Source organism: Lycium ferocissimum, chromosome 7 (genome assembly GCF_029784015.1).
Source record: "Lycium ferocissimum isolate CSIRO_LF1 chromosome 7, AGI_CSIRO_Lferr_CH_V1, whole genome shotgun sequence".
Classification (NCBI taxonomy): domain Eukaryota; kingdom Viridiplantae; phylum Streptophyta; class Magnoliopsida; order Solanales; family Solanaceae; genus Lycium; species Lycium ferocissimum.
Genome location: NC_081348.1, coordinates 10,918,820 through 10,944,579, shown reverse-complemented (window position 1 = coordinate 10,944,579; position 25,760 = coordinate 10,918,820). Strand labels below are relative to the sequence as shown.

The 25,760-nt window shown below is 34.7% G+C and overlaps 2 protein-coding genes across 2 annotated transcripts; one reads left to right on the top strand and one right to left on the bottom strand.

Annotated features, from left to right (window-relative positions):
* Positions 1-10,283: 10,283 nt before the first annotated feature.
* LOC132063341 (uncharacterized) lies at positions 10,284-13,509 on the top strand. Its single transcript, XM_059455840.1, has 7 exons — positions 10,284-10,550; positions 10,672-10,743; positions 11,637-11,713; positions 12,212-12,362; positions 12,896-12,976; positions 13,095-13,190; positions 13,289-13,509. Exons 1-7 carry the CDS (start codon positions 10,395-10,397, stop codon positions 13,328-13,330), a joined length of 675 nt encoding a protein of 224 aa, XP_059311823.1. The 5' UTR covers positions 10,284-10,394; the 3' UTR covers positions 13,331-13,509.
* A 338-nt stretch (positions 13,510-13,847) lies between these two features.
* LOC132063340 (DNA mismatch repair protein MSH6) lies at positions 13,848-24,025 on the bottom strand. The gene is made up of 21 exons (XM_059455839.1): positions 23,072-24,025; positions 22,422-22,515; positions 22,192-22,294; positions 22,056-22,109; positions 21,850-21,924; positions 21,495-21,563; positions 21,295-21,378; positions 21,001-21,195; positions 19,453-20,003; positions 19,250-19,379; positions 18,823-18,914; positions 18,545-18,723; positions 18,269-18,471; positions 18,089-18,190; positions 17,116-17,278; positions 15,804-16,093; positions 15,596-15,733; positions 15,059-15,138; positions 14,831-14,930; positions 14,431-14,560; positions 13,848-14,240 (listed from the first exon to the last, which is right to left on the bottom strand). Exons 1-21 carry the CDS (start codon positions 23,916-23,918, stop codon positions 14,002-14,004), a joined length of 3,918 nt encoding a protein of 1,305 aa, XP_059311822.1. The 5' UTR covers positions 23,919-24,025; the 3' UTR covers positions 13,848-14,001.
* Positions 24,026-25,760: the final 1,735 nt, after the last annotated feature.

Here is a 25,760-nt window from a genome sequence, read left to right as displayed (position 1 = left end):
AATGTTATCTCAATCCAATACCACTAACCTGAACCATGAAAAAAAACTTGAGCTCAAAGAAACAATTCAACTGGTAGAAAAATATAATTATTCGAATTGCAATATCGTGAGTTTGAATCTTAATAACCTCTTAATCATTCTTTCTCATCGACCACACTCTAGTCTCTTGGTGTAGGAAATTGCTTGTTGTCTTTTTGTTTCTCAAATATGCATTTATAGATAAATCGCAGGCAAACTTCAAAATTCTCTGAAATAGCTTGGACCTGAGATAAAATTAAGAGCTAGCTAGTTTTGTTGACGAATTTTGACGTGTGATTTTGAAAGACTACAAAGGAATACATGAATAGATAATTCTATGGAACGAGAAACTATTTACGATAACCCCTAATCGATAACTTAATGAAAATCCATATATAATATAAAGGCAGGCAATAGATTTATCTTTTTTCTCATTTTTTTGGCAATTTCTCCTACTTCTCTATTTACTTATTATTATTATTCTACAAAAATAAATGTGTCAATTACTACCCCTTTATTCATTCCCATTCTTTAATGTTTATACGTAAATGTCTCAAAATTTACCAATCCACTCTTTCCTATTCTTTATTATAAAAAAATTAAAAGTCTCAATATTTATTATTTACTACTCCAACCTAACCTTTCAAGAAATTAAATTTCTTGGAGATTTTTCAAGAAGTTTAAAAAAACTCAATTATCTTTTTTCTCAAATTTTTGACTCAAGTATATTATTTTTCCTATTTATGTGCTATTGTCAATCTCATGCATTGGTCGTTCATGTGTATTAACCCAATCCGTACTCATGTTAATTGTCCGCTTTTACCAAAAAGAGAATCTGTATGAGCCCAAATAAAAACCTATACTAATAGAATGAACTGAAAAGGCACAGTTTTATTGACCTTAATGAATTATGACGATAATGGTGTATAAATTCATTATCATCGTTTTTTCTCTCTGTAAAGCTCAAGTACAATCTCTTTGGGTTGCATATTTTATCAAAACATAGATCATTCTTTCTTAGTTTTGAAGATGCTAGAAGTTGTAATGTCCAATTATTGTTTATTTTTAATATTCTATTTTTGTTGATCTTAGTTGAGATATGGTACTTTTAAAGTGTGTTTGATTTTTTTTTTATTTTTTTTTTGGGGGCTTATATTGTAGAAATAGAAATATCAATTGTGCTCAGTGTAGTAGTTTTTGATGTTTCCTTTCTCTTTTTTTTTTTTTTTCTTGTTTCAGTGATTTTGGTTTGTGTTTTTTTTTTTGTAGGTTGATTGGCTTGTGTAGTTACAGCATTTGAATTATTTTTCTTTATGAGGATATTGTTAAGTCATCTTTTGATTGGCATATTTCTGGAGCAATTGTGAATTAGAGGATGTTTAAAGTCACGAGGAATAGTAATTGATGTATCACTACCTTCTTGATAAAGTTTTGATTGATCAAACTATTATATGCACCTACAAGTTAGTATCTCTTTTTTACCTGAAAAAAAAGTTTATGCCTACAAATGTGATTTCACGTGATAAAGAAACGAACGTCAAATAGTTTTATGTTTTATCATTTATTTTTATTAATTTTCCTTGCACTTAAAGTCTTAAACCATGTACAATAATTCAAGTGCATGTCAAAAAGTCTTTCTTCAACGATCTCTTTTTCCATTTCTTTAACCTTCTTTTACTTCCTTGCTTTTTAAATAGTGGGTGAAGTTTTTGTCTCTATAAAATAAAATTGAGTAAGGTGTTGTTCAAGGAAAAAAAAGCTTTTGAAAGATTCATTTATGTGAATTCCGGTCAATTTTGTTGTATACTTTTGGAAAAGACTCTTTCTCTCTACACAAACAAAATTAGTATGTGACTTCCTATACCCTATTTATGATCGGAATTTAGTAATACAATTTTATAAAATTTTAGTAGTTGTATACTCATCCAACAATGTTTTTGTTGTGCAAGTATTAAGTAATTTTATAATATTTTGTGGTTCAGAAATAAAACAAGGGAGGTGATTATTGGAGAAAATTGGTGGCAGTAGAAGTGCATAATATTTATCATGAAACAACTGCGCTGAACGCCATCAAATTCACTAGTGATAAATAATATTATCCGTTTGATTTATGTGAAAACTTGATTTATTTGGACCGGAGTTTAAAAAAGTAGAGATGACTTTTAAACTTGTAGTGTAAAATGAGTCATATATATTTTGTGTGATTATAAATTATTGCATTTAAATTGTTTCCAATATAGAAAAAAGGTCATTCTCCGTATTTTTTTATTTGGACTAATAAGGATAAATTGAAACAGAGGGAGTACTATGCTATTACAAACTAAGTTGCACAAATAATTTAGTTTTCCTATACCGTCATATGTTTTCAGTTCTTTGTCGATATCACCCGTCGTTATTTGCGAGCTACTGTAGGTAGAATTGTTTGTTTTCACACCCACCCTTCGTAGCCCAAAAGCCTAAAATTCAGCAAGGACGTGAAGGCCATATCTGGGCAAATAGAATGCTTCATTGGCCAATAATTTGCTAATTATCGCAATATTGTGCCGACCACTCTGTCAGGGGACATTAGCATAGTTTTTTCCCAAATTTGCAAGAGTCCATTCTCACAAGTCAAAAACATGTCCCCAAATATAACCAATAGGGTGACCTAGTCAGTAGTGTTTGCTTAGCTCCTAATGCCAATCAACAACAACAACAAGCCCAGTATAATCCCAAACTTATGTGGGGGTCCGGGGAAAGAGTAGAGTGTCTGTAACCCCCACCTTGAAAGGTAGAGGCGGTCTGTTTCCGAAAGACCCTCGGCTCAAGAGAGAGGAAAGAAGACAAAAAGGTCGGATAGGCCAAGCATATCGAAAACAATATGAAAACAAGAAATAACAAAAGCGAAAAAAGTCATGGTGAAACGTTGACAAAAGAAAGAAAGGAGCATTAACTACTATAGATAAATAAGATAATCAAAGTACAACGGCCCAACAAATATAAGCGACGAATCAAATGCGAGAAATCAAATGGCAATAAACAAATGAGCAAAACTACAACTACTATGGTGAAAGGATAAGCCACCTAACCTTCTATCCTAATCTCGAGTCCTCCACAACCTCCTATCTAAGGTCATGTCTTCTCGTGAAGTTGTGCGAAATCGTGCCATATCCCGTCTAATCACCTCTCCCCAATACTTTTCGGCCTCCTTTACCTCCCCGAAACCGTTCCATAGCCAACCTCACACACCTTTCCGCACCGGGAGCATCTATGTCTCTCCTCTTCACATGCCCAAACCATCTCACCTCGCTTCCCCGCATCTTGTCCTCCACCGATGCCACTCCCACCTTGTCTCGATATCTTCATTCCTAATTATATCCCTCCTAGTGTGCCCACACATCCACGCAAAGATTCGCATTTCCGCGACTTTCATCTTCCGAACGTGAGATTTTCGATCGGCCAACACTCCGCCCCCCCTCGTACAACAAAGTCGGTCTAACCACCACTTTGTAGAACTTGCCTTTAAGTTTTCTCAAGTGGCACTTTCTTATCACACAATGACTTCCGGGAGCGAGCTCCATTTCATCCACCCCGCACCAACACGATGTGAAACATCGTCGTCGATATCCCCATCTCCCCGTATAATAGACCCAAGATACTTGAAACTTCCTTTCTTTTGAATGGCCGGTACCAAGCCTCAATTTCTATCAAAAGTCGTGGAGATTAAGAGCTAATCCCCACGCGGTACGCCACCAAGGTTGAACTCGCACTTCAAGTATTCTCGTCTTGGTCCTACTCAATTTAAATCTTTAGACTCCAACGTCCGTCTCCAACCCTCTTATCGTTAACTTCATTCATCAGTCTCGTCAATCGTGACTACGTCATCCGCGAATCTACATACATTGAAAGCACCTCACCTTGTATTCTCATCTTTTCCATCTAAGGCTAATAGAAAAAGGCAAGAGAACGATCCCTTCTCGCAACCCCATCGATATACTCCGAGTCTCCTCCTACCATCCTTAATTTTGCCTTCTTAGCTCCATCATATATGTTCCTTTATCGCTCGAATGGACATAAAGGGCGGCATTCACACCATTTAGCCTCCGAGCATCTCTCCAAGACCTCGCTGCACTTTGTTGTGGGCTTCTTTTCCTAGGTCGATGAATACCGTGTGCACAAGTCTCGAGAACATTGAGAAATTGAATAGACAATTATATCAAACCCACCAATCTCCTTACAATATGAATGGCTTAAAGTAGTCGATGCGCCCGGATAGAAATCCAATAGCCGGTTCTGAGAAATAGACACATCTCCTCTCTGATCGGACGGAATTCTCACACCACAATTTTCCCACACTTTCATAGTGTGACTTAGCAACGACAACAACCTCTGCTCTTGCTATATATGGTTGTTGCGGCTTTGAATGTCTCCTTGTTCTTAAAAATACACGGAATCATTGTACTCCACTTCCATTCTTCGAATCTTCATTGTCTTGAAAATGACATTAAACAACAGTCTAACCACTCCAAGCTGTTTTTAGCCTTGTTCTCCAAAATTCCCCAAGAATCTCGTCGAGTCCACCTCCTGCTTCCTCTTCCATATCCTACGAACGACTCGGCTTCCTTTAACCTCCTCAACCTTTATACTCTACAATATCCAAAGTCGCGACGCCTATCGAGTGCTCCAAGTCTCCCAACACAATGTCTCTGTCTCTCGGTCCGTTCGAAGTTCATGCCATCTATGCGTCTATGTATCTGCGAGTTTCTGTGCCAACACTTGGCCATCCTCGTCCTTGATGCAAAATTGATCCAAGTCGCGTGCCTTCCTCTCTCCGCCTTGGTGAGCTTAAATAGCTTCTTATTCTCACCTGTAGATGGATAATTCCTCTAGTTCGCATAAAGGCGTTCAAAAAGTTCTTGAAGTTTTAGAGAAAAATTCTTCTTTCGCCTCCTTTCTCGCCATCTTATACTTTTCCCTGTTCGTCCGCTTCTCTTCATCATCCTTGCTATCTACCAACTTCACATCCTAATGCCAATCCAAATACAATAATGCCACATTGCATTTAATTAAAAGCTACGTTTATTAACTCCCGTTTTTCTCTTTTCATTCTGTTTCCCACCTTTCTGATGTTTCCATTTGGATTTGGAGGGACCCCTCCATGCAAGCCCAGTGGGCTTTTAGAGAGACGTGATAAGAACGAGAAGAAGATAAGCATACATGTCAGCACTCAGCAGTCAACATTCTGTCCTATCAGAAAATATCCCCCATAGTATACAATTACAAATGTGTTCTCTTAGAAAAAAAAAAAAAAAAAACTTAGAAAGAAGAAATCACAATTGAACGTGACTTTATGAAAAGGTTTATTTTGTGACTCTTACAACAAATAGGAGTATTAGTTATCTCCCCAAACCTCATCTGGTGGAATTATACTAGGTATTTTATTGTTGATACAATTAATATTAGTTATATGAAGCTTCTTTTTATCGCATAAAAGATGAATCCAAAGTTTGCGGACCCAAAATTCTAAGATTTGTGTCCACGTTTTGGTGAGATAAAAGAAGCCTCGCACAACCAGTATCAATTGTGTGAGGCACATAATATTTTTTTTTTAGTTTTGTGGGCTCATTAAATTGTCAATAGATCACAATTCCGAGTAATAATATAACGGATTAACATATTAAAGCGTGATACACCTATGTTGTGTTTAGAGAAAAAAATCGTACAAAAATACTCGGATAAAAATCTCGGTACCGAATTTACTATACATACTTATAAACTTATAACTTTGAAATTTAATATTTATTAAAATTTAATTATATATATATATATATATATATATATATATATATATATATATATATATATATATATATATATATATATATATATATATATATATATATATATATATATATATATATGGAGAAATACTAGCTCAATTACTGTATATTTGAAATTATAATTTAGAATTTAATAGTTTAGTAAAATTTTCACATATATACAAATATTTTATGGTGAAAATATGCTCAATTCTCTTGTATTGTAAATTTAGTGTAAATATCGGCTGTGACTTATTTTTTAATTTTTTGGTTCAAAAGTTGCCCTAACTTTTTTTGTTGTCCGGTTTGATCTTAATTCCAATATTGGCTAGTATGTGAAAAACATTACAAATACCTTCTGTACTAAAAATCAGAAAATTAATTAAAATAGAGAGAGATTAGGACATCACGGGCCGTCGAAATGGTCCCTACAGGCTACAGAATCATTCTCTTTTTTTCCTTCGGTTGGGAGCGCGTTGCTAATTTTTGGATAATTTACGAATAGGTCCCACAAGTTTTAGAAAAAGTGTTGGCAGCCGAACTACTTATAGCCGTTTATCAACAATCAAACACATCATATTCAAATTCTTGGAGGAGACAGAGCCACACAAATTCAAAATGGATTACAGGTAGACAAGTACTAAACAGAAAAATAACAGCTCTTTGGGACTAGTTTCTAGATATGCATAATTTGTTCCCCGTTTAAATTGAAAATAAAGAAACCGTTGATTGCATTATATACCCTCCACCTTTTAGTTAATTACATACTTAGCTCATTTTCGTATGTTGTTAGTTGCACATTTAGGTGGCCCTCCGTATAAGGCAGAGCCATGTGGTTAAGGATATATATATTTTAGATTAATTGTTTACTCCTAATGTTTATGTGTAATAGATGTTGAATTTTATTTTATTTTTTAAATGTTTTTTTTTATCATATGGGGGGAGGGAAGGGAAAATAAGAAAAGGGATTACAATGTGGGGATTCGAACCCTCACCAACAAGGTGAAAGTTTAGGTAGCCAACCAACTGAGCTACTAGATCCCTACAGAGATGTTGAATTTCTTTAGCTTCTATGTGTTTATTTTCTTACTAGTGTCGTTTGGCGCGTGCTGTTTATTTTGCGAGCAATTTACAGGATTTCCCTTCGCTGGGGGTGGTCTTTAATTTTTGCCCTCAAATTGGTGGTCTTTAATTTTTGCCTTCGCTAAAAGTTCCTTGGCTTCGGGTTCGAACTTCAGCTCAGTCAAAAAAATTTAAAAAAATCGCAAGGTAGAGTTTGAATTCGCAAGACAGAATTTTGGCATGAAGGTAAAATTCTGCCTTAAGGCAGAGTTTTGAAGGCAAAAGTCTGCCTTGCGAATCCAAACATCTGTTCCCTTTTTTTTTTTTTTTTTTTTTTTTTTTTTTTTGACCGAACTGGGGTTCGAACTCAAAACATAGGGGTATAAGGCGAAGGATAAAAATTAAAGACTACCCTAAATGAAGGGCAATCCGCGCAAAAAAAGGTCTATTTCCTTACTAGTGTCATTTGGCCCAGGCTTACCGACATTAAAATTCAATTTGTAGATATTTTTAATTTTTTTTTTTATGCTCTTGGTTCTCTATTTTTGTAATATCAATTTGACAATTTCGAAAGATCTCTAAAATATTAAAGTACAGAAATGTATCTGAAAGCTAATTGAAAATATCTTCTTAATTTATATTTTTTTTTAAAAGAAAAATAAAACAATTGAAAGCTCTTCTAATTTCTACTTTACTAAAAAAAATTAGGATTAAAGTCTTTGGTGATCCAAATCAATCTTTTTATATGTTAACTTGATCTCATTTGTTTCTTCGAATTGAGCCATATTGGCGAACTTATTTTTTACCATAAGTAATTACTGTACCTAATTAATATAAAAAATATGTAATGCGAAAATATTGTCTTATGATGATACCATTAAAGTTAACTTATAAATAACTATAAATAATTAAAAACGTTGATACTGCAAGATATTTTTGTAGATGTTCTTTTCAAATTAAATCACACAAAAAATACTAAGAAGTCAATAAAATTAAATTGTTTATATTTTAAGCTTTCTTTGTACTTCCAAAAGATGCATGTTAAAAAATAATATATTTTTTTCTCTTCCTTAATTTAATTAACCATTTTTTGAAATGGTCAAACTTAAATATTTTGTGCTAAATTATATAAAATATTGATTATTTGTTTTAAAAAAACATACTTTTGAAATTGTCTAGTATTATTATTTTTTGGAGATCAAATCGTATTTTCTTTAACTATAGTATTTCTTCAAACTTTTTTCATAATATATATATATATATATATATTAAATTATTTTGTTATAGTTCATCTTTTAATATAGTAATTTATTAGATAAATTTTATGTTAAAAGTCTGCACATGTAAATTTTGACTAATGAACTACCGTAGATTAGAAATCATTTTTCAATTGAGACGAATAAGACGAATAGACTATAATTTTCATTTTTGATACATTTTTAAAGTATTTAACATGATATAAGTTATTTGTGTTTATTTTTTTAATTTAAAATTTAATCCTACTTTAAGTGAAATCTTTGTTAACTACTTATGTTTGCTTGCATGTACGACACAAAATTACAGGAAATAAAAAAACATACGTTTAATCGGACGAATGAAAATTTAAAATAGAAAATGATAAATGGTAAATAACATCAATAAATAATATATAATATTATAAGAATAATATTTTAGTTCAATAATTAAGCCTATTATTAAGATATAATTTGAATGACAAGATAATTCTCTACGTATTTATAATAAACTTTTAAGGAAAAACATTATTGAAAACAAATTAATAATATACTCAAACATGTGTGTGTTGGGATCACTATAATCTTATCCATGACATCATCATTTTAGTGGCTTGAAAAAGGACTTTAAAGTTCTTAAAATTTAAAAAACTGTGTGAACATTTATAAAGTCATAAAAACTTCAATTATAAGTAAAAAGAGACAAAAAATCATGTGAGGGCTATAAAAATTTGTGATTCTCCCTTATATATAGTAGTAACGTTTTAGATTCTCTTACTAAAAGCTCCACCAAATAAAAATATCAGAAACATAGTACCCCCTTGAGTTTTTTTCTCTGAAAAATTCAATTCAAGTTAACAGCAAACAGGCTCCTTTGTGTTTCACATCAAGCAAGAATTTACTCTTAAGTTTTATCCACTAATATTATTCGTTGAACATGCTAATTAAGAATTGACAACCTGACCAAAAAGCAGGTAACATGTAGAAATTACTCCGAGCGTACAAAAAATTATTCACACCATTAATGAATAAAACTGAATTCATTTAATATTACTAGTATTGAACAAATTAATAGGTAAACTTCAGCTTCTGGTAAATTTCATAGCAAAACTCAAGAACATGTCGGAGCTCGAAACAAGCATATATGTTGCAACATTCTATTGCCCTCCAAAATACTTGTCATTTTAGAAAATCATGACAGAATTAATTATTTTCTTTCACCTTTATCCTTACTCTAATAAATGTGAATAGAGATTAATTTGGTGAAAAGAAAAATAATATTAATTGAGTTAAAAGAATAAATAAAGAGAATTTAGTCAAATTATTCTTTTAGTTAAAATTTTCTTAAGGCCGTGCTATAAAGATAAGCATGCATGACAAGTAAAATGGACCGGAAGGAGTGTTCATAAAATTAAATTTGTTTTCCTTTTGTGTATATTTTCTTTTGATCATTTCATTAAAAATATAAGTTCGTTTATCTCTGTTATAGTAAGGAGTGAGGAAGAAGCAGGGTTGGTAGGTTAGTTTGTGGCAAATAAATAATGCTTAAAGTGGGTAAACTAACTTTAATTTTCTCCTTCTTAAGCTAAACAAGAATGGCCAATTATTAATGCTTAGTCACTCATCAAAGTTATTTTCGTAGATACAGATTCAAGACCTTAAATCAGTAAATACAAAATATTCAAGACTATAATCAGCTAGTTTAAGTAAAAGGCAGTGCAATGTCGTACCTATAATTAATAGACGGTGGTGAGAGTTGATGAATTCAGGCAGTTTGAATTATGGCCTAACAAGAAATTAAATTAATTTGTAAATAATTGAAAAACAAAATTATTGCTATATATCCGTTAATTGATATGATTTGTGAGTTGAAAAATAAAGCTGAATAGGCACAAAAAGAATATAAGAGTCTGCGTGCATGTCAGATAATTGCTAAATCATAGAGGTGGAAAATGGAAAAAGATGGTCTACTTTGTTTAAAATATTTATTTTATATTTTTCTAAGATCCTAAAAGATTTATTTTAAATAGTTTAAGCGCGTATTGATTATGTCCTACTTTTGGACATGTACAACTTGGACCTATGTGGTAGATTCATTTGAAAATTCCGAACAAGGGCAATCTTGGAATTTCACCCATGCATCTTCTTGCTATATTTAGACTCGAGAGACTCCAAGAAATGAAGAAAACAGAGAAAGAAAGGAAAGAACAAAAAAAAAAAAACATCAAAGAAATATAAGAAGAAGAAGAAGAAGAAAATTGCAAAGTAAATTCAAGAGATTATTATGAAAAGCAAAACCCAAATGGGAGAAGTGATAATATATGTTGATGATTATGAATTCTTTTCTACTTCAACATATTTATGTAGAATTTGCCATGATGAAGAATTTGAAAGCTGTAAAAATTTAGAAGCTCCATGTGCATGTTCTGGAACTGTCAAGGTAATTATTATTTAATCTCTTATCATTTAAATTCTCTTCTGGTAAATTAAGTTTCTAATTGAGCTGGTTAATTTGATAAGTATTTTTTAGTGATCACATATTTGGACTTTTGATTTTTCAGTATGCGCACAGAGACTGTATTCAAAGATGGTGCAATGAAAAAGGGAACACAATCTGTGAAATTTGTTTACAGGTAACAAAATTTCTCTTTTTTGATAATTCGAATTCCAAGAAATGAAATTAGTAAATTGGACAATTTCCGTACAGAGCAATTATTCTCTTCTTTATATTTATCTGAAACCATTTTTCCTGGTTTAAGGTTGCTTCCTCTGTTTCTTTTTCCCCTACAGAAATGGGTCAGGCTTAGCACGTTTTTTTTTACAGAACAAATAGGCTATTTTATAATCATAGTAAAAGATAATTTCCAAGTTGCAATTCTAATGGGTGAATTTTTTTTTGGTACTACTGTTTTATTTTGTGCGAAAGATTTGGAGTACGAGGTTTAAATTATTTAATTTTCAGTATTCATATAGGCAACAATACGTCAGGTTTAATAAAATTAGTATATCTGAAAACTACTAAGTACTTTATAATCGGCGTAATTAATTATAATGTTACGTAAAATAGGACGAACCCGATTGGGCCAGAAACGACAGATAACTCACATATGACAATTGACAGCAATCAGAACACGCCTCTTTTGAATATAATTACAAAAAATGAAATATATATATTAGATAGTATATATCTCATTCGTCTATACTTATCCACTTCTTGACTTGTTGCTTATTTCTTGACGTTCAGTTTAAGCCACCCAATTTTCTATTAGATTCTTTTTAATCTAATTTGCCTATCTATTTAGATTGTTCATGCATTATTTTAAAAAGTTTAACTTTTATTCAACATGTAAAATTATATCGACAGTTAAAAGTTCTCAACATTGTTAATCTACTTATATATATAAGTTGAATGCACTTTTGAATGTCTTCCTCTTTAAAAGTTGCTGACCAAATTAAAAGTTTCTTTTATGTACTCTGTATGTATATGAGTAATGGTATAAAAGTGATGACAATTTTAACGTTGCAGAATTTTGAACCTGGATACACGGCTCCACCTCCTAAGAAGAAGGCCCACTTGGTTGACAATACAGCTGCAATTATTAGGTATTCCACCAATCTCCTTCTTGGATTTTTTTTTTTTTTTTCAAATAAAAGAAAGAAGACAAAAGGACCCTATTTAGCACAAATATTATTTTAGACCAGCATTTGTTGTATTTAAGATATTTCTTTTGTCTCCTTCATTGTACCTGATAGACAGTTAATACATCCCTAAAGATACTGCCGGGGATGTCTGAACATTGTTTTTATTAAATTAATAAGTAGTCGTACAAGTTTAATAAGCATAACATTTGCCATAAGGGGCAAAATTTAAATGACCATTACTAAAGCACTTCTTACTTAATGAATTTAAGTTACATGCACAGACAGTGCAAAACTGTCGTTGGGACCGTATGTTAGTTACGTTTTTACCAAATAATCAATTAAAGATTATCATAAAAATGTACTTATGATTATCCTATAAACTACTTGATTGTGTAATTATTTTTTACGCTGTCGGTGAATAGATTTGTTGAAATGTTTGAAACAATGTTGTATTTATAGAGGAAATGTAGAAGCAGATATAGAAAATGGAAGGGAAAGAGTGGAGTCAGATTCAGAAGAAGGAAGAGAAATGTTGGTGAGAAGTCAGTATTTTGAATGCTCACAAGCAGCGGATAGAAGCGCCTCTTGTTGTCGAACTATTGCTCTCATAGTAAGCACTTAAATTTTGTATCAATGCTTCAGTTTTAGCCCATCTCAACTTGTTTGGAGTTGAGTTATAGTTATTATTTTATCAATTCTTCAAATTTGTTTTATATAAGGTCCAATTGGAACTTGCAGTAATACTGGCTGTTCAGATTGTGAAATCTTGACCATTGACTTGTTTTTTTGGAAATGTAAACTAATGTAACCCACTATTTATTGACAGCTCTAAAACTCATGTGTTTGAGTGTTGCTTCATATTTATTATGGAAATTAAAACCAACATTCAATTTATTCACTGCTTTCTTCTTGCGATTTGCACCCAAAATCATGAACCTAAAACAGCCAATTTCGGTTATCTTCATATGCCATATGCATCATGCACTAGTTCGTGATCCTACGTGGTCTTTAATTTACTTCATTATCTAATTAATTGATCATTAATATGGTATTTATTAATTAATATGGTGGATCTCTTCATTGATTTGATTTTGCAGCTAACGTGTACCTATTTAACACTCTGGCATTGATTTAATTTGACAGTTCACAATTCTGCTTATGATGAGACATACGTTAGAGGTGCTTAATGGAGGAGCCAGGAATTACCCCTTTACACTTCCAACAGTAAGTGAACCAATTTTTTTGATTGTGATATTATGTACTAGATTAATAACTTGGCACCAACTTAACTTTTCTAACAACTACTACTGCTTAACAACCTTATTTGTCCTATTATTTGCAGCTGCTAATTATAAGATCCACTGGAATACTCTTGCCCATGTACATTATACTCCTGTTAATCACAAGGATTCAGATTATCATTAGACATCAGTATCTGGTAAACTCATTTCTTTATTTTTGTCAACTCAATCATTTTCAACCTGTATGTTAGCTTCCATAAACACAATCTTATTTTTTTGTCGTTTCTTTATTTAGGATTCAGAAGACAGACTATCCAACTCTGACCAAGACAACTAGTACAAGTGTCCAATTGCATATTCTTTTCATTAACAGTGTAATTTGTATTTCTAAGCATCATCCTGATGCTTATCTAATTGGTTTTTCCCCATACACGTGGGGTAATTAAAGCTTCAGGACAGATTCCTGGGCAGTTACATCATTATTAATACAATTACATTGCTTCTTTTAACAAACAACTACTCCAACTTACTACTATTACTTATTAGCTTACTGACAAAGACAAATACGAAAGAGAAATACTTGTATATTCCAGTTAGGCCAACGACCTCGGCCAAACTACTCTTGCGATCCAAGTCATATGGAAGAGAAGCCAACTTTCTAAAACGGTTAGATATTGCCAACAAACTAGGTTGTTTTGATTTTTAATTAATTTGTAAGAAATCACTTTCATGGATGGAGACAACCTACCCCTCCATGCACCTATGCCAATTACAGTCTTATTAACTTGTGAAATCCGCTACCTATATGTCCATGCGGGCAAAACTTTTCATAGTAAAGATAAGAAAGAAACATCGGAACATCTTAACTTTTTAAGACTTTAATAAGCTGACCTCGCCAGAGCATGTTTCTTTACAAAATTGGCAATTGAAAATAGTTGCAGCAGAATCCTCCAGAAACACTATGGAGTAAGAATGCACATATAGGCACTGTACATTAAGGTTGCCTTTTCAATTTTGTTCAAGGAGTATTCTTGCCCTGTTCTGCAATCCATTCAACTCACCAAGAACCACACCCTTTTTGTCATCAAGTTTATTATGTATAACTAAATTTATCAAATTTCGGAGCAGTGCTGCTGTCTTTCCTGTCAAATTCTCGTAAGGGGTTTCTTCAGATTGCTTATTGTGGCCATAAATCTCAAGCTCTTCAGATTTTGCAGCAGCTCTCTGAAGCACATCATCAGGAAGTCCTGAAAAGAGAGATATAATGAACGTGGCTTAACAACCTAAAACTGAAAAATAAATGGAGACCTAAGTTCACAGAAAACAACCCTCATTGAACCACAAAGAGAGATCGAGTCCCCTGAACCTTTATGAGGTGGAATGAAAGTGATACACAAGCAAGACTTCATGATGCAGTAGAAAGAATTGAACACATACCAGCCAGCCGTGCAACATTGACACCATAACTTTTAGGGCATGCACCTGGTGTCAACCTGTAAAGAAAAGTAACTTCCTCGAGACCTCCAGACCCTTTCCCAATTTGGCATGCCATATGGCACAGCGAGACCTGCGCAACCAAAGAAATATCATTCCAAATAAGTGCTACTGAGCATCAACTTTAGCAGCTTAATAGTCGAAATCAAAACAGCAAAGAAGCTAATGAACATCACCAGAAGGTATCAGATTATTAGCTATCTGAATCTAATATGCTGCTAGCTATTGGATGAAAATGTTCAGTCCAAATGTTTGACCCTTGAAGCAATGCATCTCTTTTCTTTTTAAACGATGCAATTTAAAAATGGCAATTCAAAGGCAAGTGAAAGATCAAACACAGTACCCTGGAGTCTTTCTGATAATCAACAGATAATCGATGATAGTGGGTAGAAAACATTCCTCGACATTGCACCTTGTGAACAAAGTGTTCGAGGACCGATTCACTGCCAACAGGACCAGAAACATAACAAACATAATGATCTTAGGTGAAAATGATTGAGCAAATAAGGCAGAGAATAAAATCCACAATATAACAAAACCAATAATGTTTTTTTGTACAATTGGCACATACGCTATTGCTTGTCCATCAGAAGTAGATGTACCACGACCAAGTTCATCGAGTGCCACGAGTGAGTTACGGCTTGCCGAAGACTGCAATTATTGATAATTGGTCAAAGCAAAACAAATGTTAGATTACTTCATGGAGACGACAGTGTGAAACTAATATCAACAATCCAGTTCTGGTCTCCCCATTTTGCTCGTAATAGCCCCTGTCTAAGGCCATCTTAGCAAACACCATAATATAGGGCGATTATTAATCTATTTTCACTCTCAATTAAATAGCATTATATCTTACAAAACTGAATGGCAGTCAAGCAATAGATTGATAACAGCCTTTTAGTTGACATTAATATCAACCTCAATTTGCTCTTAATACCACATCTAAAGGTCATCTAAGCAGATAACCATAATATAACTTGATTATTTATTTGAGTTTACATAATTCTCTCTCCCTTTCACTCTCAGTCGAATGGTATTATATCTAGCAAAATCAGAAGGTAGGCGAGCAATAAATTGATAACAGCCTCTAGAAACAATAAAATCTCACCAGCATTGAAGCAGTTTCCAAGAGTTCAGTCAAGAATGTACTTTGGCCTGCCATAATATGATCTTTGGCCCCCATTCTTACAAATATACGATCAACAGGTGATAAGTCAAACGATGATGCTGGTACATCAGCTCCTACCTGAGAAGCATCAAGAGCTTTTAGCCATGAATAGATGAGAAAACTCTAATCTTCTTCTGGCATAACTCACCTGGGCCAAGATTACAGCCATGCAGACTTGGCGCAAAAGTGTTGATTTCCCTCCCATGTTAGGACCAGTGAGAAGGATAAAGCTGGCACTTGGAGGACCCCCAAGGGAAACATTGTTGGAAACAAAGGTTCCCTTATCTAGAGAATCGCTTCTAAGAACAGGATGTCCTAAACTTTCAGCAAGAAGAACTGGCACGTCATCTTGACTTGGCACTGACTTGATGTTTGGACGACATGTTGGTCCCTCGTAATAATCGCTTGCAATTGATAAACTGATCAAAACATCCAATTCTGCAAGAGATAACAGCCACATTTTTTATGTAAAAGATCCTAATTGTGTTTCATTAAGCTCCATTTGTTTTATACCTGATAATATAGCAGATGCTCTTGAACTAAAATTCTACCAAATATAAATTTACACTTCATGAGCAAAAAGCTCCTTCTAAAGTAAGAGATAATAGTTATGTTCATCATCTAATGCTCACTAACCTCCAGATTTTACTCTAATTTGAAGTCAAATGAACATAGAACCAACTTTTTTTTTTTTTTTTTTTTAACTTTGAAAAATTGGTACAAATTAATATGACCTCCCTCCAAGTTTGTTATAATCACAGAGACCTTTCCTCTTTTCTGGAATGCCGACGCCCTTCTGATAACTGTTGCTTAAAAGACATCTTATAAGATTAAGAAAAGGTAATTAGTACTATAAAAGAATCACCTTTTTTCCTCATAAAAATAGTTACCTATTAATTTCAGAATACACTATTATGGTTTCTTATCTTTCCTCAACCTTCACTTCCCTTGTTTCTTTGCATATAGAGATGAGGCACAAGCAAAGAGAGACTTCTTAATGCACTTATATACACATACACATAGAGCTTTTTATGTTCCTAGTACACTGTTCAGCTGGGGCAGAGTACTTGTATTGAGTGGGCAGACTGACCAACCTACTATAGATGAATGCCATCCTATTACATCACAAACGGGAGGACCAAGCGGATCAAAATAACGAATTTTCCAGCTCCAATTTTCTTAAGGAAAGAATACAATCAAATATGCATGAAAAGCAACACAGGTAACTTCCATGGAACATCATGTAGCTGCCAAAAAGTATGCAGAGAAAACTGAGAACCTGAAAGTAATCTATTCTTTTTCCACCATAAGCAGGTATGATTTTGTTTTTCCGAAAGACTTTGATGGATTCACCATTACGCACTAATGATATTACTGCTCCAAAATAGGTAAAGAAATAGAGGAAAAGAGAGACTTAAGGTAATATCTGATTTCATGTCCAAATTAAGGGTCAACAATACCTGCAGTGATACTAACAAATTCTCTCCACTTATTATGATGTTCACAAAACCGTCCTATCAACCTCCGCAAAATGCTTTTAAGCTTGGATTCCTTCTCTGAAACAGCTTGTGAGAGCTCTCCAATTAATTTCTTTAAGACTGGATTCCAGTACCTGAAATAACCCTGCAAGGAAAATAGAAGATCAGTAATGGCACATGGCTGGAAATATTGCTTCTGCAACCTATTAAACCAGTTTCAGCACTTCAAAAAACAAAGCAGGTGCATAGCTACTGCTAACCAACAAACCAAGGAACTAATCTACTACTTAGTGGTGATCTACTTGTTTAAATCTAGAACGAATACCAATACACCAAATAGTAAACTCCTAGTGTCGTTCCTTTGAATTCTAAAATCGCCACACCTTTACAAAGATTAAAGGAATCTTCATGCTCTTCATCCAACTCAATACAGATAACCACATAAAATGAGAGAATGTCACATATTTTCTGTGTTTGTAAGGAGGGACAATATAACTCATAAATAAACTAGAAACACTGCAACTGTTGTTAAGATGCTAAGTTGCTCGGACTCTTCGAAAGTGTTGCCGCACCCGTGTCAGATCCTCCAACAATACACTACTTTTGAAGGATCCGACACGCACCCGACGACATTTTAGGAGAGTCCGAGTAACTTAGTTAAGATGCAGCATCAACTGCATGCATGCACAGCTCAATAAGATAAAGAACATGGGCTAAACAGTTTGATTTAAATTAGCAATCTTCTACAAAATGGTTTTGAAACCATCATCTATGTCGACTCGAGCTTCATTTTAATAGTAACAGGCACCACATGCAACTAATGAACCAGCTTTAGACTTTCTAAATCTCATTAGCAATAGGTAAACTTTTACATAGCATAGCAAGAAACCCCATGAACACAATTTCCGACTGTTTATATGTTCAGCATTGGCCATGTATAAATATGCATACTAACCTTTTTCGATGACTGTAATTCATACTCCTTTGGAATGCTCCTGCACAAACTTTCTGGTACTTCCAAAAGGTATACATCTTTTCCTATTGTCACATAATCTATCTGCAACATTCACAAATATATGAAGTGGATCTGGATAACCTCCTATTGCTCAATAGGATATTTAAACTATGTTCTTACTGATGAGTCTCCGAGCAGTTTCCTCTGTTCCTTCAAGTGCTTGGATAATTTAAGTTCAACCTCTTGAACTTGTTTACATGCAGCATCATACTCCTCATCAACCCCCTCATGAGGTATAATACGACCCGAGTTATTTGCTTCCACCCAATCAAAAGCATCCTTGAAGTGCTTGAGGACTGAATCTACATCTGGAAGACCTTTGCCTATAAATCCAATTAATCCATCAGATGCCACCAGAATTTGCAGCATGACTGAATAATTCAATTTGAATAGTACCAGGTGTTAATAGATGATGTAGTAGCTTTGAGTCTGTGTTTCCCAAGATCACCCCAAGTGAAGAGCATGCATGCACCATTGATTCACACCCACGTAAAGCTGATATGAACTCTTGCAGTTGTTTCTTTGCTGCATCCTCGTATAAAGTCACTTTATTTGCATTTCTTCCATTTGCTTCACTGCACCGATGCAAATTAATGAGATAAATACTTGTGAGATGACTACAGAAGAACTTGTAAAGAAAAAAGATTGTTGAATCTGAGAATTGTCATCTTTACCTGCTACTGAAGAGGCGTGCAAGCAACCGCTCCATATCAGGAAGCCTTGACAACTCTTTTCTAAACTCAAGAACAAAAGGTAGATTGAGCCCCTAGAAAAGCATTGAGCACATTATAGCATCTCATATTTCATAGCTGCTCCATTTAGAAGCTATCACAATATACACAAGGGAAAAATACAAAAAGGAAAAGGAAAGTTGGTAGGCAAAAGGACAAGCAAATTCAGGTCAGTCCGATTCTTGTGATGTCTTCTTTTTAAGATATATCCAACCTTTAGAAAGTACCTACTTGATATATGGATCGACAGCTTTCACCCTCCCAAGCCAAAAAGAATTATATAATGCCACAAGCGAAGGACCATAAATCAAAAAGTGCAAAATTTCACCATCAACAGTACAAACACTGAACCTTAGGAACCTGAATGTACCTTTAATCCGGCTACAGCATCCTGTCGTTCTCTAATGGACTCTGGATGATACAAGGGTCTTGCAAGCCATGATCTGAGCATCCTTTTCCCAAATGCAGTGATACAATGGTTGATTTGAGCGTACAATGTCCTATATTAACGAATGAATCAACTTTAAGTTTGACGACAATATAATCAACTAAATGAAAGTACGCTAGATATACCCTGAAGAATCTCCATTTCGACTGTTCTCAAATATCTCAAGATTCTCCAACGCAGCTGCATCAAGAACCATATTCTGTTTTCGAGTACTATCACAAAAACCAGAATGGGGAAGTAGCTCAAATTTCGCAAATTTGAGCAGGGATTCATCCAGAAAAGCTTGCTTCAAGTAGTATAGAGCTCCTCCAAGTGCTGAAAGTGCATAACTCCCGTTCCCACCAAGGTTTACAAGCTCACATAAAACATCTGGTAGAAAGTTCCTTTCACCATCTTCCTCAGAGATAGTGCTTTCATGTGATCCCATTTCATTTGGAGATGATGACAGCATCGAAGAGCTCATGTTCCTATAGACTCCCTTCACCTCACAAATGGTTCTCTCAGCATCCCAAAATTCAGAAAGAGGAACCAACTCATTGACCAGCGGATTTCGTGTGTGCCGCAGCAGCACTCTCTCAGTCTCAATACTAAGCAATTTAGCTGGCTTTATTATTTCAACTGGTCTCAACTCAGAAAGGAGACAGCACAATGCACTACAATCTGAATCATCCTCAAACTGGTAAAGAATTACATTAAATTACTAACATATCATTTCAGTATAACATGAAGATTAACCAACATAGAGATGCAATAGTACAGAGATGATGACAAGGTTCCTCCAGAAATTAAGAACTTTTAAATAAATACAAATTTACAAGCTCTGCTATAAGTGTCTCAGTCTACTGGCAACAGAACCTCAGACAAGATTTACATCGGAAAAAGGCGATGCTTATGCTAGAAACCTAAATGAGTGTCTGGTGGGGGGTTTAAGACAGTGGGAGAGGTTTAAGGAAACGAAAGAGAAACCAATTAATGAGATTACAAGGATGGAAACTCCAGAAAGCAAAACAGATGGATGTGTGTATGTACAATATGAAAGAGTGAGGTCGACTACTGCAGAAACAAGAGACGGAAAGGTGCCAAGTTGGTTGAAGAATATCAAACATCATCACTGGTGGAACTTGGAATTAAATATATAAAAGAAGCTTTTGTTTAGAAGCATTTCAAGTAACGTAAAGACGTATTATATACTATTGTGCTTTCCTCTACCATCGGAGTGATGATTGAATTAAGTGAGCTGAATATGAGAAGAAATTGCTCATGTTTTGCCGATTCAATGAATATGTCATGAAGTTTTCTTTGTGCTCTTACTTTCAATTATTCAAGAGACATGGTTTGAGCTTATAATTTAACTACTGTTGAGGGTTGCCAATCTATTTTTGCAACCTATTTGATATTATTGATTCGCCAGTTATAAGCCCTTCGTCTGTGAGTGCACACATCACTATATGGGAAGGCTGATTAAAACTAATTTAGATGCTAGTGAACATTCTCATGAAGCTAATCCAATTGCATTGAGAGAGCATTCACGAAAAAATTATCACCCAGAGAAAGCAACCTTGTAGAATCAGACTGATTTGACAGCAAACACGCTACACATGACTAGCAACAAAATAGCACAAAACTTTTTACCAACAAAACTACAGAAAAGTTAATAAGCTTTTGCTCAATACCTGTCCAATAATAATCTTGCTTGTGCTAATATCCACCATACAGACACCATAAGTATGCTTCCCCTGTTGGAATGCAGCAGTTTGAGAGCTTTCAGTCACTGCCATCATATATGAAGCATCAGGGTTTGCCACAAGCGTTTCTCCGTCGGTTAATGTTCCTTTAGTGACCACTGCACATATTTCACGTCTGACAACCTGGAATAGGGTATGATGTGTCAGCTACAGAAAGAACTGAGAAGGACATAAAATTGTCATCATTATGACTGCCACAATCTTATGTAGCACAATTATGACCTTATCTTTAGATCCCTTCTCTCTTCGACGAGTCTCAAGCTGTTCAGGTGTCTCTGTTTGCTCAACCACAAGAACCCTATAACCCTGCACCATCAAAACAACTCACAGTAAGAAACCTGCCACGAAAAAGACAAGGCAGTCTAACAAGTCTCGGAACCATTGACACGAATACTGAACGTTGCACAATTAGAAATTACAACCTTCTGAGCCAACTTCTCTACATTCATTGAGAAGTTCTTTTCTGGAAATCCACAATGGGGTTGCTCTCCCTGGAGATACAGGCAACAGTCAGCTAAAACTTTAGTTCAAGATGCACAGGAACTGAAGGATAAAACTGAACTGTCCTATTGCAAGGAAAAACTGAGAATATTCTACAACGGAACATGCAATTTAGCCACGACATGATACAGGGTATAAACCAATCTCTTTCTGAACAGGGAAAAGCAAAGTGAAGCATAAACTCTCTTTAAGGCACATCTACACACATTGATGAAAATTCTTTTATCTTTGGTTTTCTTCCATTTTTCAATTTTTGAGTGCATAGACTCAAGTTACCTTCATATACTGCAAATGAAGTTCCTGGGCTCCAATATGTGCATCCATTTCATAAAGCTCATAGAACTTTCCCATCTGATTCATAAATCATTGGGTAATTAAAATTCATCATATAAAGGCAAGTTGAAGAAGAAGAAATGAAAAGGTTGCACAGCAACTTCAATGGCAAAAAGATTGAGCCTTCAATATGCTGCCACCATCATTACCTTAAAAAAGAGAACTTTATCCATGTGCTTCGACTTGAACTCCCACCATTGTCTCTGAGCATCATTTACACCATTTAATTACTCATTCTGATAGGGAAAAAATTCCAAGAATATCTAATCACGAGAATCCAATTACCTGACCACCAGTTAAACCTTTTAAGAAACTAGGAGGTAGGTAGAGAGTCCTTGGGTCATAATTGGTGTCCCCTGGGGACCTTCTATTTGCATCCTTTCTATCTCTGTTTCAGGACACAAGAAAAATTCAATAACAAGGCCATAACAAGCAAAATGGTAAAACATCACTGATCTCCACCTAGATCAAATAAAACAAAACAAATAATGAACAGATATTGCAAGAGTACTTACTTTCCAAGGAAAGGGAATTTCTCTGCTTCACGTTGTCCAAATCTATCTGCTGCACCGCCCAGTAGTACATTGTCATTGTTGGATGCCTTGGCACCTGCAAGGAAACAGAGCCACCTCAATTTTGTTTCGTATAACATTTAAGCCTTAATTTTTTTCTTGCCAACACTAACACCTAGGGAAGAAATTTCAATCTAATACACTAACAAATTGCAAATCGAAAGGTATGGCCGAATTAGGCAACCTCATTCCTGCCTTACTCAAGTCCAAATTTTCATTTCATTTGGATCTAACCATCAAAATATAGTCCAGATTTTTCCTTTCTTTTTGTCTATTTAATAAGTGGAAGTTTCCTCTCATTTCCAATCTAGTCCGTTTCCTTTTGGCTTGTTCCAACCATTTTACACTTACCTCGCAAAAAGGACCATCTTTGGCAAGACCAGCAAACAATTCTTTTTTCTCAATACAAAGTCAAAGAGTCATACATACTTGGGAAAACTCATGTAATAGAAAAAATATGCATTTATAGCAGGACAACTGTAATATAGGAAGCAAATACTTATATGACAATCATTATCATAGCACTAGACAACACCATAACCACCAAATGTCATAGAATATTCAACAAGTAAACCGAAGTTACAATCACTTACAATCCACGTTGGTTGCAACAGGCTCTTTCCCATTTACTCCAATCACAGCAGAATCCACTTTGCTATTACCACTCGTCTTATCTACAACAGTCTTACTCTTCTTGCTCGAACTCGGAGTACTTAACTTCACCTCTACACCACTCTTCCTCTTCCTCACCACTGCCTTATTCGCACTCCCTTTCCTACTTCTACGCCCCACAACATCATCATCATCCTCTTCTTCCTCAATCTCCAAATCCATATCCTCCAAAACATCATCGTCTTCTTCGACTTCAGACACTTTTTGTTTATCCTTTCCCCAATCTTCATCCTCCGAATCATCATCCTCAACGCTCTCTAAATCCTCCATTTTCTCTTCCTCTTCCACCACAACGGAAGAAGATCTGCGCAACCGCCTCAACTTCCTGACAGGTGTTTTCACCCATTCAATCTTTTCTTCAGATAAATCAATCATTTCCTCATCCCCATCATCATACTTAACCAAATGCTCACCAGAACTAGTATCAAAAGACACCACACATCCTTCATACCAATTTTTATCCAATGGCCAGTAAACCTTAACTCTTTTGTCAACTACCTCTTGTCCATATGATGGCTTAAGTTCAACAACAGCTGAAATAGGCACAGTAATCTTCCGCTTCCCGTGTAGAGGTGAAGGAGTCGTAGGACTAGCACAAGGACTGGAGGTACTAGGATTAGGTTTAAGTTTAGGGTTAGGTTTGTCTTGTTTTGGGAGAAGTGGTGAAGGGGAAGGAGAAGGTGAGGACGATGTCGTTTTGGAGAAGAAAGCAGTGATTTGGCTCTGTTGATTGACTAGTGGTGATCTGCCATTGCTGGACCGGCCCATTTCTGTAAATAGTGTGTGTGAGTGGGACTGAGTGTAAGTGGAATGATAGTACTAATAACCTTCACTATATATATAGTGCTTGTCCCAAATGGCGGGAAGAGTGAACGTTGAGTGTCACAGTTGGCGGGAAGCCCATCTTGGTTCTTACTGATTCAATAGCAAGTGCAATTCATTTGCTTATTTTTCGGATACGGCTCCCCCACCTGCAATCTCACTATCGCAATAGTCCATGAAAAGGTCCCCCATATTTGATTAGCTTCATTTTTATTTTTTTTCAAATCACTTAGGGTCGTATGGTTCGCAAACAATTTAAACCGAAATTGTAATGCTGGGATTATAAATAAATATTAAATAGTAACGAAATTATTTAGTGAATAATTCAAATTAAAAATGATATGTATAAGTATATATAAACTACGTGCTTGGTTCTGCAATAGATAAACTTTTAATTCTAATTTTAATATTGGCCTCCTAAAAAGATTTTGTATTTGATTGTTTTATTCCAAGATTGTTACAACACACCGAATGTTTATAAAATAATTTTAAAATTATAGTATAACTAATTCTAGAAATGATCATACTGGAAATAAATATCCAACAAAATAGAAATAATCCCACGTTCTATCCAAGGGGTCGTTTGGTTGATGATTTGGAATGATTAGTTTTTACCTCCGAATTTGAATGTGATAACTTAGTAAGTTTCCATATCAAAGCTCAATTCAATTAAGTTTGTACTAGGCTGGACAGAAGCGGAAATAGTTTGGGAGGGAGCATGAGCGAGTAATTAGTTTGAGTTGGGCGGGCAATTAGTTATGTTTTCCCATTATGTATCCACTCCATTTTTGTGTTGGAAAAAAAAAAAATCATATATGGACACTTCTGAAGATTACTCTAGTTGAGTCGTTACATGAGCAGCCAATATCCTACAAAATCTCGTGCCCTAAGTTGCCTCGCACCCCTTTCTTCCCCACGCCCCACCATTTTCCCTGTGCATCCAAAACCCTGTTCCGTCAAAAACCCGACCCGTAAGTCCCCTCAACCCTAAAATAACCCTTTCTCAATCAAATTTTTAACATTAATCTCCCAATCGCGAGCCACACAGAATTAAAATCCACTAGTTTTCAGCTAAATTCACTTTGACCTATTGGTTTCTCTTTACAATTACGACTCTTTATTTTTTGCCGAGTGTTTAGAATGGAAAGTAGTAGCAGCAAAGCATCAGTTCAGCAACCCACCATACCTGATTTATTTATTATTAATCTCCGCATAAACAATCCCGCTATTATAGCCCCCTCATAACAATTACCATATGAATCAAATGACCCCATCATCAAGTTTTTGTCTCTACTATAATTTAATCCTACTCTCTTATGATTTTTTATCCATTTCATTGATTGCTAAGCCACAGTGTTGCACCCTCGAAATTATTTGAACGTCAAATGAATAGCTGAAAGAAGGTGGTTTCATTTTTATTTACTAAACTGGAAAGTGTTACTTTAGTTTAGCTCTACTTATACGCTCCTAGTTTGATCTACTAATGTTAACGGATTGAATGAAGGAGGACGACAACAGCTAATTAGATTTTACTTAAGCTTAAGAAAGCATCGAAATTTCCAGAACATAAATTCATAATATATGGATCGAAGTGGGTAAGTTATCTTCTTCAAATGTTTTCGACAAGTATGACAACTATAAGATAAGAGGATTTTAGCCCGAGAAAACTGCATTAAAAGTTGAAACAAATAGTCGTCAGGTATTTTCTGAAATGAGTTAAAGTTCTAAAGCCTATATTCATTGTTGAGATATTTATTGTAAAATAAGCAAAATACTAAAGGAGAGATT